This window comes from Zasmidium cellare, assembly GCF_010093935.1.
Source record: "Zasmidium cellare ATCC 36951 unplaced genomic scaffold M409scaffold_98, whole genome shotgun sequence".
Lineage (NCBI taxonomy): Eukaryota > Fungi > Ascomycota > Dothideomycetes > Mycosphaerellales > Mycosphaerellaceae > Zasmidium > Zasmidium cellare.
The window spans coordinates 1-15,642 of NW_022987042.1; the positions used below are offsets into that span (position 1 = coordinate 1).

The following is a 15,642-nucleotide window of genomic DNA, read 5'->3' on the forward strand; positions in this document are numbered from 1 at the left end:
TCATCCGTGGCAACGGTTTCCTTCTTCGAAGACAGATAAATAGGAACAACCCGCATGGACCCACAAGGGAGCTATATCGGTGTAAGAATGAATAAAAATAATAATCAATCAATGAATATTTCGAACAACGTGACCTCGCTCAAGCCCAGTCGAGTCTGGCCACGCTCATCACTTGCGTCTACAGCGCCTGTACCTCCTCGCTCCACATACTTCCGAATCCAGGTCGGTCGGTGCTGACCTCATCACCTTCAATCGAGATGGAAATTGTGCGTTGGGCGTAGGGTCAACAATCCACGTGATTTGCTTCGAGGATTTACTGGCTTACTTTGCAAGGCAGTCCATCACCTCTTGAGTCATCTCACAGGGCAGCATATCGGTATTGGCCTGCTGTAAGTATGATGCTACCTGCAATTGTGATTTAGCATGCCATCATTACACAGCCCTTCGTCTAGTGGGTAGGAGGCGCATTGTCTGATCGTGACAACAGCCTTCTCTTGCTACTCTTTCCCAAAGCAAAAGCGGCGTCTCTTCTCTTCAGATGGATTTCTAACCTTGTTGCGCAATTGTTGTGTCTCTGTGCAATTGTTATGGTGCTGCAACGGTTCAAAAGGTGGGAAATTTCAGCCTCGTGTTCCCAAGCTCCAAGCCAGGAGCGATTTATCACTTCGCTCATCTTCGAGTCTTGCAACGATCGCCTGGGTAGTTGTTCGCCCTCGTCGACTTCTCGTCAATCCCTGAGAGTCTTGGGCCTGCTCTGGCACATTGATGGCGAGCTCCTTCGCAGCGGTACGAAATTGTGGTGATGACCACTTTGATGACCTTGACATTCACACATGTCAATGTGCGAAGGCAGATCAAGAGAGGTTGGGATTCACACTTCATAACTTCCCTGATCCGATATTTGCCTGCTGCCATCGGATTCAAACACTTTGTACTTCTATCAAGGGTTTTATGAAGTAGACGTGGGTATTGATGTTCGTGACTCGAACCTGTCAAGTAGCGCATTGTCCCCCTCACTATTCGTGTCCTCGCTGTCGCTGCCGTAAGCTTGCTCTAGCTGCCAAGGGCGGCTTCAGTCGACTGCTCAATGGCTTTCTGCTTGACTGAAGGCTCTACTTCACTGAAAATGCTATAGACGCTTTGCAAGTGGAAACGAGCGTTATGGGTGGGTCCCATTCGATCCTTACAGTGATGTGCCAAGTGTCGAGCCTTCTTTTGGCTGCAGTGTTGATGGAATCCGCAGTTGAGCAAGTGTAGTCGAAGACTGACTTCACTGGTGCGGGCAATCTTCCACAACTTTTATAATCGGTGTGACTAAGTGATTGCGTGAATAGCACTCGGCTGGCCACCCTATACATCAAGGTAGCTAGGTAACAATCCCTATCGTATCAGGAAATACATCGAAACATAGGAGAGCTCCATCAGATTTTGATTCGAAGAGGTCTCCATCAGATTCACTATCTCTTCGCAGCTAACGACTTGGCTCGATTGACAGGTCTGCTGAAATTCAACACGATGCTAATAATCCCATCAGGCAAACCCTGGTCTGATGGCCTGGCTCCGAAGATCTCTCTCGTATTGAACTGGAGCTCAGAAGGCAACACATTGTGCAGGCCAAACACTGGAGGCTTCGATGGTGCTGAGCGCAAGATGACGCCCGGAACTACCGAGCTGATACTTTTCTCTCCATGCAGCCTTTACTGTTACATCAATCGGCCTGCTCCCTATACATATCTATGGGTTGGCAAGGAAAGGAAAAGCGGGGCCAGAAGGTGAATCTAAGGAACGAGCGTGAAGAGCGCCCCGGACTCGTTCTCGATGCTGGCGCAAGGTCGCTTCCCTTGCCTCTATAACTATAAAACGCTGTGACCGGAAATTCACTTGCTTTTGCATGCCAACACCGATGCTGAATCTCAGCCCCAATGATTTCCATCGTTTCACGCCAAAAGTGTGCGCCACTGATCATGCACACCACTCTAATAGCCAGAATGTCCACAGATCGTGGACATGACTGTAAGGGCAGAGCGTAAGCCGCCGTCGGAGGAGGGACTGTCGCTCTCGGCACAGATACTTAGGACCACGGAGAACAGGTTAGGGACCCGCGCCGTCCACCCGAACTTCGGCCAACCCTGCGACACGCTCCCCAGGTCAGGTGAAGGAGCGTGCGAGACCACTCCAGCACGCTTTCCCGCGTCTTGGGTAGTTTCTCCGTCATCTTCACTATTCAGTGTGTGAAAAGCATCGCACTCCCCCTTTAAAATCTCTTCCGCACACCGTACCATTTCCTGCTCAAAACCATGGCGCTCCCATTTAGTCCATCGCTGCGCTGCCCGCCGTATCTCCGCCAACACCTCTGGCAAATGTCTGTTGCGACTGAGCTTTTGCATCGCGCAGAGGTCGGATAGTTCGTTGAAACGAGAGTTGTAGTACGCCTCTATGGCCTCATCGAAATCCTGAAAGCCCGCAGACTTGGCGCATTCTGCGATGTATTTCATGCGTTCCTGTTGCGAAGCATGAGTAGCCGTGCTGCGGCCGGAACAAGGGGACACATCCGTGGCGTCTACGTCTGCGATGACAGAATCATTGCGCGAATGGGTCTTTCGATGGCCATCGTCGACCTCGAGATGCGGAAAGTCACATTGGCTCCAGTCGATCGTACTCGTGGTCGGCCCACACAGTGATGTGACGGGGTCGATATTTGGCCCGGTAAAAGCAACGTCCATCGGGTCGAGCTCACACTGCAATGTCGTTTTGATCTGGGCCAAAAACTCGTCTTCCAAGACATTCTGGGCGGATGCAGCCGGCTCACGGTCGAACGAGAAGTTCACGAAGTTATTATCGTCGCTGGGAAACAGGACGGGAAGATCGACGCCAAGGTCGATCTCGTGGAAGTCTTGACCATGTTGCTGCTGTTGCACGACGTTTGCATTGGCATCATGCACAAGCACAGACTGACGCGGAGACGCATCGTGCCGCGAGCGGGTTCGGAGTGGATCTTGTAGTGCGGAAGGTGAAGGCCCTGTGTCCGCGGAGAAGGCCGCGTTGCTGCGGCTGCTCCGCGTGCGGGAGCTGCCACCTGCCGTGCTGGTAGACAGACGGCGGCGACCGTTGCTCTCGGAGGCACTCTCGGGGTCGGTTGAGTCTGCGATGTCATATGGCCGATATTCCGCCCATTCGGCAGATCCGCGCGCGGACCACGGCGCCTGCATTGGCGGTGACGGAGCGGTCTGCTTGTCACGGGCTTTGGAAGACAGCGCTGGCGGGCCGGCCGGCGAGACCCGTAACGGGCTACGTGGCCACTCGTCCGCCTTGACCCACGATGGTTCTTGGTTGATGTGGTGCCGAGGGTCTTGACCGGCATGCCAATTCGGAGATGACCGCCCAACCGCTTGCTGTTCGTGCATGCGGACTTTGGCTTCGAGCTCCTCCATCCGGAGCTTCTGACGCTGGCCTTTTGCAATTAGTTGGGCCGGGCGCGCTTGGCAAGGAGCTATGGAGTGGTGACTTACGATACAATCTTTGCGCGTTACGATTCTGCATCCGCTTCTTCGCGACCGAGTCCAGGGCCCCTTCGAGCTGCTCGCCGTGCCATGAGCTCGTACTAGGAGGCATCACTGCCGCGTGAGTCGGCGTTGGTGTCGGCGCGTGAGATCTGTGGGGGGGCGTGGGCGACTACAGCATGTATGACCGACTGGCACGCGAGGAGATATCTGGATTCTCCGAAAGATGGGCGTGGCAGAGCCGGCCATAGGTGAAAAGATACACGATGTGGTTGAAGGGTGGCAGACGTGTGAGGAAAGGCTGGCAGTCAACAAGTGTGATACGTTGCCTTCAGCTGACCGGGATGATGACTTGTTGGGAGCTGCTATTTCACGCAGTCGCACCGTTGAACTTGGATTAATGCCGTCATTCCACCTACAGTTCAATCCCAGGACTGACATGTGCTGAGAACCAACAACGCGGCAGATCCAACAACGCACGCTACGCGGCGCTAGAACGCGGCCGAGGTGCAGCTTGTGAGTAGTGTGTGTGCTATGTGCCGGGTGGCCCGACCAATCGTGCGTCCCACGCACCGCACAGGCTTGTGGCTGTCGATCTGCTTCATCGGCTGCGTCAGAGGCGGCGTTGGATCGTCGGCGCCAGAGCCGCGCTTGTCCTGCAGCTCCCCGTGACAGCTCTGACAGAGCCCGCACGCATGAGGAAAGGTTTCCGTCCAGGCCGCCCGTCGCGCGCTCCTGTGCAAACGGGCGGGCACGTGGTTGGCCAGGATGAAGAGCCCCCTTACAAACAAGCTCTCCAAAGATCGGTGTGCTCGTTCGTGGGACGCCTAGGGTTTGAGGGTCGCTCTTTGCCAGTACGTAAAATGTTCGTGGACTCATGCAACGGCGTCATGCAACCTCCGGCAGGGAACTGTTCCCCCACAGTACAACGTGGGTCGGCTACCCTCGTGTCAAGCCGATCTTGTACGAATCAAGCCCTCGTTTTGCTCGACGCTTAGCTATGTAGTAGGTTGTTGGCTCATTCGCGATGCTCTGCCCTCTTTTCAGAGGAACAAAAAGGGACCAACACTAAAATCACCTCAATCTATCCTTTCTTTCCTTGGTTTTGACCGCATGTAACGGGCAAGTCAGATGCCACAACACCGATTGCTTGCAGCACGTGTCTGAACCACTCAAATGACGACAATTAGGGCTGTGGACGTTGCGAGCTCAATCTTTACGACTAAAAAGAGCCAATTCAGCTGGGAGAGATGTCGGGCTGAAAATTCGTTTCCGAGCGTTCCCCGTCCTTGGCTATAGTGTCGGAAGCATGGTCGTGAGGGCCCCTTCAACGCGCACCTCTACCATTACTCACGATCGATTACATGTTACTGTCGTCACCCACCATCTGCGCTCGTGGGGTCGGAGTATTAATCCCTCCATGATGAAATCATCGTGGATCGGCTGACAAAATAAAGCTCTGACGCTGACGACAGGCTTTTACCCGATCGGCATCCTCATGCCTTCGAGACTTGTATGTAAATGGTACCAACAATGCCAGCACTCACAGAGCTTGGTAGCTACTTGGGATACCCGGAACAAATCGCTGCACATCGCGAGCTACCGTCGACAAAAAACGGTACGTTTTCCGCAGGTTTTTGGCACGACAATGATATCCCAACAAACTGGCCGCAGCGGAGTGGAGTAGACGTCGTTGGTCGCCTTAGCTTCACTCAGACGTTCTGGGCTCAGGCGTCCAGGGAGATCCTACAGGCAGTAGTGGCATAGCTCCATGTACTAAAATATGCAGGCTCCAAAACGACGCGTTGTGCTGACCCCAGAGACGTTCTTTGCCAAATATTGTTTACGACTTGAAACAGACGTACAGCTTACTGTTTACAAGCGAGCGGGCAGGCAAGGATGGGAACGATGTTTCCCCTGCATGAGGTATATAATAAGCTGACTGCGTGTTACTACTATAAGCCGCCAATTCGGGTATGCAGATCCGCGGCAACTCCGAGATCCCACGTGCGGGTAGACAGTCGCGGGTAGGGCCCTGCCTGATGTTGGAATGGATGGAAGTAGTCAAATAGGGGACGCCGATACGTTTAGAACTGATTACCATATTTGTCAAGGATCATAGTCATTGGACATGTACCTGCACGCACATATGTAAAGTTTGGCGTGGATCTGACGTTACCGGAGCTGCCGAGTCGATCTTTACTTTGTATGGCGCCCGATCGTGATACTCGACCAATAGAGATTGTTAAACAGTCACATTGTCTTCCTCGGTTTGAGTAGCTAAGGCGTCCAGTCAGCTGCAAGCTTTATTGCCCTGCCCCCACGATCGGGCTGGCATTTTTTCCCGCCGCCGGCACTTATACTTGTTGCAGCTTGGCGTTCGGGTGTTAGTGATCTGACTTTTAGGCCAGAGGTCGACGTGGTTGGGAGCTGGCGTGATGATCTGCGGGGCCACGAGTCTCCGATTTTGATCCCACTGCTGCAGCTGGTCCGACCAACGCGGGAGAACGATCTTTGCGTGCCAACACCAGCTGACCCAGCATAACTCGCGCATTTTTCGATCTAGGTAATCGCGTGGTCAGCACATGTTGGCCTGACTCTAGTTCTTTACTTTGATGGAACTAAATACAAAAAGATATTGCCCCGGGTTCACACGCGCTACTCCAGTCTCTGAGCAAAGTAGGGAAGCACAGTAGTGAAGTCGAGTGTTATCGGCACGCCATCCGATCATGCTAGACAATCGAATCAACCCTCGGACTCAAGCCCGCAAGGACCTTCGCCCACGCCTTAGTGGTGACTGGCAAAACTCGAACCTCAAATCTGGCAAACGGAAACAAAGCCATGCTGCGGAACGATTCTACCGTGAGTGCACCGGAAAGCAGTTCCTGCCAGATCAGCTGCACTGTACTGACCTTGATCGTGCAAGGTCAACCTGTGAAGTCTCACATCAGGGATTCCCAATCAAGAACGGACCAGCACGAGCATGCAAGAACGTATTCAGACACGTCCGCCGCTTTTGGAGCCCCTAGAACTATCTCAGAGTCTCTCACAGACACTCAAAGTTCCAGTGCCGCCAAGACTGCAGACACGCAGGCTTGTAACATCACGCCCTACGCTGTACCATCATGGCACCAAGTTACTCAGGATGATATAAACACCATGATCGACGATTGCCATTATAACTATCCTGCTTCAGGAAAAGAGAGCTTGGGTCTACGCACAAAGAAAGGTGTCGATTCAACCATGGATACAAATGGCGCTCAGGGGGGAAAGGAGGGCACGCTCAAAGGTGTTATGGACTATACCGGTCTGTCATCACCGCCACAAATGCAACCCATGCCACAGTTGCAGACCTTGCCACAGGTGCAAACGTTTGTTACCAATGGCCCCAACGACTCACTGCACAACTCCTCCAGCCGTAAGAATGGTCTCAACAATACTGCGGCGGCGCTCACGTCTTTCGACGGTAAGCAGGTGTGCTGAGGCGCGTGTGTTACAAAATCCTCTGACGCTGACATGTCCAAGTGTCGGGCGTGGACCACATATACACGAATGGAGCGACCGATTTTTCTTTTGGCAACGCCGACAGCGACTGGCTTCAGTGGGGTACAACTGACTCCGTAAATACGGGCACGACGGGCCACACGTTTCCGATGGAAGCAGCGGGACCCGCTGATGGCAATGATGTCCTAGAGCGGGCGTCTTCACAGCGGATGTTCACGCAGCCTTACAACCCAATCCCCGAGCTTGCTAGTCAGTCACAAAGTAGGCCCCTTCAAGATCAACCGCTCGAAGACCGGATATCTTACGTCCTGCAGCAGGCTGCATTGGTCGGGTTTCCGAGCCTGGATGCGCTTGCTGCAGATTATTACACCGCAAGCTTCAGCGAGACTTCGCCGCTTTTCAGCGATCAGATTTTGAGCAGGAATCGTCGCTTACCCAAGCTGATAGCGACCATCCGTCAAGCTGCGAAAGATTGGAGCGAGTGGGAGCGAAGAGGTTACCAGCAAGACACAGTCAAGAGCGCAGAAGAACTGCTACTAGCAGAGTTCACCGCGTTCAAAAACAGTTCGAGTTTCTCCAAGTGGGTGAGCCTAGTGGATAAGGAGGAACCCGAAGATTTGACGGATACAATCGTAAGCGCGAGACAGATCCTGCAGGAAGAGGTAAATACACTATTTCCACTCCATTGCAACGGCCATGGCCAATGTTTAATTTTTGAAATCGAATCTGACTATTCACAGGCACCTGACCTTTGGGCCCTCAACACCACTCTATTGAGGACAGCACCGATTTCTAGTCAGAGCGACCGGGTGCAAGCCACATTAAACATCATCAAGATTCTAGTGGGCGTCGTCGGTAAACCGGGGTCAAAAGGGCACCCACCCGAACAGGGTGCGGGCTCATGACGCTCAACACGCTTTAGCAGTGTCAGCGCAAAATCTATAGATGGGCGTTTGGTATGAGGCTACAGGACTATATGCACGACGTAATGAAATACCGCAGAGGTCTCCAAACCGTGGCCCATATTCACTAAGCCTATTATCTAAACTGGGCAGAAGTGCAATACATGGCATTTGGGATGAATCACCGCCAAGCGATCACATGGTGTTGGAGGATTCACGAGACATTGATGACATCTTGTTCGAGGATCTACCTTGCAAGACTTCACGAACTTGAGGGGTTTGTGAAATTGTGATTGACCCTTTGCGTTCATCCATCCACGATTATGTGTGTAGCATTAGTGATGGCTGGAGCCTTTTTCGGCCATCTCGTTTCCCTGCGTCGGCGTACGCCGCCGTTCTGATCGGCCTGGAAGGCCAATGCATGAGAGCGGTGCCAAAAGTTGTTATTACTATGCGCCAATAAAACTGGTTGCCCGCCGTGGACCTGCCATTTCACCGCCTGGGCGACCTCGCAGCGGGCTGCAGGTCTCGAACGGCTTTGTTAAGAGCCTTAGCTAATTTTAAGGAAACCCACACTCGAGATCTGTAGGATCAGTGGAAATGTACCTAAGTCACTTAGACGACTAATTAAGTTCTCAGACATCTAAGCTGTTGACCAAATTACTTAAAATACTAACTATATTGCTCCAACTATGAACTGAAATACTCAAACTATCAACTAAGTTAAAGTCCCATCCTCAATAGACACAGTTCTGACGAGGGCATAAAGCAGCGTAGCTACAACAACTGCAAACTAAACCCATCGATCTGTGGGCGTACTCCATAGGTAGACGAGTCCCAACAGTCAACAATCAACCCTGCCCTTGCGGATAACACTCCCAAAACGTCCGCCACGTAGTCAGAGGCTGCAACCGGTGTTCGAAGAACAGACAGCTATAGCCACGTCCAGCACTGCAGCCACTGCTTCGAGGAACTTTGAAACTAGACCAATCTTAGCCGGAATATGAAGTTGGTGATCCAAGGAGGCTTCCTGGGGAGTCTAGCTTGGCGCCCGCGACAGAGGCTTTTATCAACGAGCGGATCGCAGTGCGCTACTCAGTAAGGGTGAACATGGAGACACACATGTCTAGCGCACATCGCCGGGAAGCGCTTTAGCTACAACCAACAGCAACACGACGAAGGTAGAGAGTTTTCACTATGTACTTACATTCTCCCTCTACATAGAGTAGCTGTCTGCATAGGGCCTTTGGTCCTCTATCGAACGTAAATCGAACTTTTTTTATCTATCTATGTGAGTGAATTACTTCAGCTATGGACTGACCTCACAACTAAACGAATTACTTGGAGTCTCAAGCAAATTAGAGGCCGAACATTCACTAGGTCTTATCTAAAGCTTGCAACTTATGTGAGTCCCAACTATCATTTCAGGCCACTTGCACACACGCCCCGCAGGGTTTGGCTTCTCTCCTAGGTGATCTGGGCTGCGTGTCTATGACGCCCCCCACCACCTCATTCCGCAGCCGACCCTGTAGCCACGTTTTCACTTGGGAGCATGCAACGAGCCCGTGACGAGTGCTGCAAAGGGGAGCATGGAAATGCCACTTTTCCATCTCGATTGGCTAGCTGCGACTCACTGTAACGAGGTAGTCCTCATACATTAGCACATACAGAACCCCTTCGACCCATCTGTGACGCTTCTAAGCGATCGACCAGCACAATAGGCAGACTTGACGAATCGAATTTGAGAGTGGTGGAGCAATGGCAAGCTGTCATCATATCGAGCTGCTAGTATTACTGAAACTGACGAAGGAGCCTGATGCTACAACTGTGCGGATAGTTTCTTTCTTACGCTCAAGAAATGGTTACCGGTGGCATGGTTGGCGCTGGGAACACCACCATCTTTGGTGTTGAACATCCCATCCGAAGATGCCTTACGATGATTACACAGACATGCACGCGGTGATTGTGATCTAAACGTCGTCGTACTTAGTGAAAAACTGTTCAACAGAACCGGTGAGTACGACTTCAGGCTGGTGACAAGGTCAATTAAAGATCTTGCCCGATATGTCATCTGTCGATCTTGATGTGGACACGCTGATACCACATCTAGCAATTGTCTGACCAAAGTCGACGGATCGGTTGTCGACGCTGTTCACGCCAAATATTGCGCTAAAGTGTATCTTATCGAGGAGAAACTAACGTTGAAGATAGCAGATCTAAGAGTGGTGTACGAAGTCGCTCTGTTCAATTCGCGATATTTTGTAAGTGACCGACTCATGCAAAGTCATTTACTGCGCATTTGTTGTGTTGGCCAATCTGTCCACTGTCGATATTCTGCGTCCAGCTGAGACTGCACCGCATCGAGAGTCCAATCACCCCAGCCTCTCATCCACCACGAAGCCTCCTGCAGCTTGAAAAGTACCGCAAAGTACGCAAGAATGACCAATGCCAGCTGATCACGGTCAGAGATCAGGTCGAGCACGACGGCAGGAATGGTAGCGGTCCAGCTCAAGGTGATTGCCACAGAGAACATCTCACCGCTTCGGAGAAGGTGGTGGATGTTAGTAAAGACTAAGTCAAGCTGCTCAATGGCTTGTAAATATGGGTCTCGAACATCCGAGTCGATAGGCACTTTCTGCTCCACTAGACCCTTGAGGCGTAGCATCTCGGAACCTGCATGTCTCTGCTCTCCGCCGACGCTCAGGAGGATCGGGGCGACTTCCGAGGCCAACAGACGTGTCCAGTTCTGTTGTACCGTCACCTTTTGGCCTTGGACGAGCCTCATCCAGTCGCAGAGATTTGCCACTGGATCAGCAGGCGGATGAACTTGCGCAAGGCCTAGACTGTGCACGACCAGCAATCCGGATGCTGCGAAAAGAGGCACCTGTTAGGTCAGGCCGGATCAGGCATTTAATAAGCGCGACTTGGGAAGAAGAGAATCTTACACAGATAGCGGGATCGGGGACTTCGATATGAGTGCGAATCGCTGAAATGGCCACGTCCATATGGCTGCTAGACTGGACCATGAGGCGTTGGCTCTCCGCCGGGAACACCCCTGCCTTGTGCACTGCGGCCACGGCCAGGATACCATGTAGGAGAAAAGGGTGGCGAAAGCTAAGCTCGACCAGACTGGATTGCCACACGTGCTGTTGGCTTTTCGACGATACCGTCAGAGACGTACTGGTATACCAGAAATGTAAGAGCTGCAAATCGGTAATGGCGAGTTCAGACACCGCCGCGGTCGATGAGATTGAGGTACTTCGATCATTGCCTGGGCTCAGACCGGGGCTATTAGGCCATTCACACGAGCTGCCGAGTCTGAGACACGCGGTGCAGTTGGGTCTCGCTTCATCACACTGACAGCGGGGTCAGTACATGCTGTTAGGCCTGCCCTGTAAGTACTCACCTTCACTAGAACAGACGGATTAGCAATGCAGACTTGGTCTCGGTCTACGTTGGGAAGACGTGCCGTGGCGTTGTTTGCAGGTCAAGCAACCCCTGCGTGACTTGGTGTGAGTCCTGCGCATAATGTTCTAGGGCTTTACACAAGCGAGATGATTTCTGGAGATGGGCACGACCTGCAGACCTATGCTATCCTAGCGTGTCAACGACGTTTGGCTGTTAGATATGCGGAAAAGAGTTTCGCGTCGCATGCTCTTTTGCGATGCGCCACCACCACGCCCACTTTTCTGTACCTTTGTCCTCGTTGGTGGAGGGGGCTCGAATTCTCGAATTTCGCGAGTTGCTCGTACCTAGATGCCTTACTTCTCGAATGAAGTGAAATTGACATGAGCATTATTTTAGCGCGTAAGACGGATTCCAAGGACTTCTCAAAGGCAAGCGCAGCCGAGCTCGATTTATTGACTGTAAGTGACTTCGAACGCTTTAACAAGGCTGCAAGAAAGTCGTTCGCTATGCTATTAAGCCTAGTAAGTAAGTATCGAAGACCTATAGGCTAAATATAACGTGCTCTGTATTTAGTACTAGGTTCGTACTAACTTTTAAACTTTGCTCTATGTTATAGGCGTAGCCTAGTAACATATCTAAAGGCAGCTAGTATATACTTATGTAATTTGGCACGTAATTCGAAATGCTTAGCACTAGAGATCGGAAGTTCTCTACTACTAGAATAGTTAGAATAGCCTTAGAACGGCTAGAACGAGATTGTACGCGTACTTTATAGAATATACGCGTATTTTCTATTCTATCCTCGTAGCGTTACTAGAGAGATATAGTATAACGACGTTAATTAAAACCCTTAACTAAACCTATAACTCTTAGTAGAGGTCTTAATAAACCTGCGAGATCTCGTTCTAACTCGTTCTAGTATGTTCTAACCGCTCTAACCGTTCTAAAGCCGTTTATAGTTCTAAAAAGTCTTAGAACGAAAAAAGTCGCTTTACTACCTAGTACGCGGTTTATAGCACGAAGAGACTTTAGCTAAAGAGCTAACCTTACTTCTAGTCTTCGTGCTATGTCTTATATATAGGACTAACCTATAGGTTAATATAGCTTATCTCTGTCTATCTATAGCCTCTAAGAATAGTAACCTACGTTCTAAAAGCCCCGTTTAAACCTATACCCGTAATATTATATAGCACCTACGTACGCCTCTACTACCTATAATCTGCGTAGAGAGCTAACGGATCTAACTTAAGGCGTTACGAGAAGTCTAATAAGGAAACTAGAGCCTACTTTAGCTGCTCTAAGGCTAGCTACTATATCCGCGACTACCCCTAGCTAGACTACCGTCCCTAATATATATAAGACTAAGATACAATCGCTCGCTATATTAAACGCCTATCTAAACGAGCCGCTACGCCTCTACTAAGTCTACTGCGTAGCTGTTACTTACCTATACGACTAGAGACCTCTTCTATTAAGACGTTGTCGCTCTCCCCTATTCGTTCTATGTCTCTCTGTCTATTATAAAACGGTATACGCCTATCGTAAGCCGTCTGCAGGCGCTATTTTAGCGTATACCTATATACCTATATCTACTACCTACCTGCCGATCGATTGCTACTACGAGCCTACTACCCTCTATTATAATTTACCTAGAGTATAATCGTTTAAGCTCGCTAAAGCTTACTGTCTATATACCTATCTTAGTTAAAACCCCTAACGCCTCTAGGCGTAACCTTGCCCTAAACGATAGGGTCGCCTACCGTTAAATTATAGAAACTGTCTGTTCCTGCTGTTTTAAATACTAGATGCGAGGGGTATGTCGCCATTTATTCTAGAATTTGCCTGAGAGAACGAATTTACCGTATACTCGCTTACGAACCCGCTTACGGTCTCTGTATACGATAAGATAGAAAAGGATTCTACAATTGTTTAGTACGCCACCGTCTGCAATTTAGAAGCAGGGGATCATCCCGAGTGCGGATGGAAGTTGTAATAGAATAGAAGCGGAAAGAGGAAGATTTTCGATCTTTTCCAATTAAGTTACATAGTTTTGTTATTTACCCTTACGAGATTGAGGAGTCGAGCAACGACCCCACTCGACGCTGCTTTTGGAAACATCTACAGACTTCACGCACTTGAAACGCAATTTTACTTTTCTCCTTGCTTGCTGCTGAATGCAGTCTAGTCCATAGACAGCGTGTTCATAGTCCACTATACGACTGTCCTAAACGAAATGTCGACATGCGAGTTTATATCACACAGGGACACAGAGCCTACAGATTCGCAGGAGTGTATGGATTACACGCCTTAGATCCGCCCATTCATCATTAGTCGGACAAGCTTTTTAAACAATCATCTTTGAACGGCAGCATACCAACCCTCTAGGCTATCATACGAGAAGCGCAGACTATCTATTCACGAGCATGTGGTCGAACTTGTCAGCTCTTTGACTCATCCAGCAAGATCTAGCGGTATACACCCAGCACCAAGTCCTGTCTTCCATCAGAACGACGGTGGGGGTTTCCGATTTCCGTCTCCGGTATGCCCTGCATTAGAGTAAGAGTCGTGGAGATGGCGCCCGCGCAAGTTCGCAGGGTTGGACGTCAAGACTGCAAAACATAGCCGGTCACATGAGTCTAGAGATTATCCTTAAGAGGCCCACATTCCAGAACATACGTTTCCAGGATTGCACTGTGCAACATTGCCGACACTGTCTTGCAAGAGTTGACCGTACGTAATCGTCCAGAAGCTCATGCGATACACTACAGCAAAAGAGAGGCTGCTGTAGCAGCACTTGACCAGTTGTCCGCACCCTAACACGACTTTTACCCTGCTCGGCACGGTTAGACTTGGATGAAGTTGGTCTCGTGAGTGGTACAGGTGAGATGACGGGATGCGGATGAAGGATATTGATAGCAGGGAACACCATGTGACTCAGTTAAGGCAAAGGAATTCGAGGTCGACGTCCTACATTTGCGAGGAGCTACCTGACAATGGTTGAACACGAAGCTCCAGCTCTGGTTCTGCTCATCTCCGAGGCCGTGATCGGGAAACAGGCAAGACTTCGTCACAGGTCTTTCAAGGGCAGCGGAGAAAGACCATGCAGTCGACAAACTTTGCTTGCCTCTCAAGCAAGACTGATGCTGGACTTCTTGCAGCCTCATGGCCAACCACGTGAACATGAAATAGTGGACGTGTAAGCCACTCGTAAGCATCTGTCTCTTCTTTCTTATGAACACGGTCACAAATAAGAAGTGAATTACTTTCCATTCTGGATTCAATCTTTGATATGCCCAACGCTCTAAAGCCTTAACCATTTCTGGGCGATGTCGTTGCTATCACTGGAGCAGCATCCGAAATAGACAGATCTACTGCACAGGTGTGATACGCTCGGGGAGTATCCCTCGCCATCGCCGACATTAATGAAGTAGGCCTGAAGGAAACGCATGAGTTGCTGAAAAGCATGGATGCACGTGAGGGTTAACAGATCTTAACTCACAAAGTCGATATTACCGTTGACACAGAAGTCGCTGAATGGATCGATGGCATCGTCTCACAGCTTGGACGTCTTGACTACGCGACCAATATTGCAGGTGGACCTGAGGTTCCCGGACCACTTTCACAAAAGACACAAGCTCAATTCGAGTTCGCAACCAACCTCAACCTTTGCGGCGTGTTCAATTGCATGCAGTCGCAGCTCAAGCACATGAAATCTGGATCTAGCATCGTCAATATCAGTTCGGGGTTATCCATGCAGGGCATCGACGGCATATGAATTTATGCTGCTGCCAAACGAGCAGTGAACACACTCACAGGAGCTGCTGCGAGAGAAGTTGCACCAAGGAACATCCGTGTGAATGCCGTGTCTCCAGGACCAACGTTGACGCCGGCTGCGGCAGTTGCTCACAATCAGAGGCACATAAATGAGCATACTACGACGACGCCATTGGCCAGGTCGGCGGGAGCCGTGGAGATGGCGACTGCTATTGCTTTCTTGCTTAGTGCGGAGGCGAGCTATGTCTCAGGGGTGATCTGAAGAGTAGATGGGAGAGGGTCGAGTCTAAACATTTAAGCTGTTAGTGTGTTAGAACGAACTATCGCGAGCGATGGGGGCATGCACCTCAGTAGCAACCGCCCCTGAGGTTAACATTGATAGATGTGGTCTTTGAACGTTCTCGTGCCGAGAGCCACTCTAGGAAATTGGGACATTTCGGATTGTAATGAGGCCCAAGTGTCAAGATATTGATAAGCAGGCGAATTGGTATAGAGAGGAAATTAAAACCTAAAGACCTTGCTGAGGTCGGTAATAAAATTGATGGAGAGAATAG

The 15,642-nt window shown here is 50.5% G+C and overlaps 3 protein-coding genes across 3 annotated transcripts; 1 reads left to right on the plus strand and 2 right to left on the minus strand.

Moving 5' to 3' along the window:
• Positions 1–1,976: 1,976 nt before the first annotated feature.
• On the minus strand, positions 1,977–4,379 carry M409DRAFT_61705 (uncharacterized protein; the record flags this gene model as incomplete). The annotated part of the gene is made up of 2 exons (XM_033814847.1): positions 1,977–3,601; positions 3,920–4,379. 2 exons carry the CDS (start codon positions 4,377–4,379, stop codon positions 1,977–1,979), a joined length of 2,085 nt encoding a protein of 694 aa, XP_033659270.1.
• Positions 4,380–7,288: 2,909 nt separating this feature from the next.
• M409DRAFT_33155 (uncharacterized protein) lies at positions 7,289–7,537 on the plus strand (the record flags this gene model as incomplete). The annotated part of the gene is made up of 1 exon (XM_033810278.1): positions 7,289–7,537. A coding segment is annotated over one exon (249 nt), but the record flags the coding sequence as incomplete, so codon positions are not given.
• A 2,653-nt stretch (positions 7,538–10,190) lies between these two features.
• Positions 10,191–11,258, minus strand: M409DRAFT_71674 (uncharacterized protein; the record flags this gene model as incomplete). Its single annotated transcript, XM_033819278.1, has 3 exons — positions 10,191–10,790; positions 10,852–11,109; positions 11,190–11,258. The coding sequence occupies 3 exons, from the start codon at positions 11,256–11,258 to the stop codon at positions 10,191–10,193; spliced, it is 927 nt and encodes a 308-aa protein (XP_033659272.1).
• Positions 11,259–15,642: the final 4,384 nt, after the last annotated feature.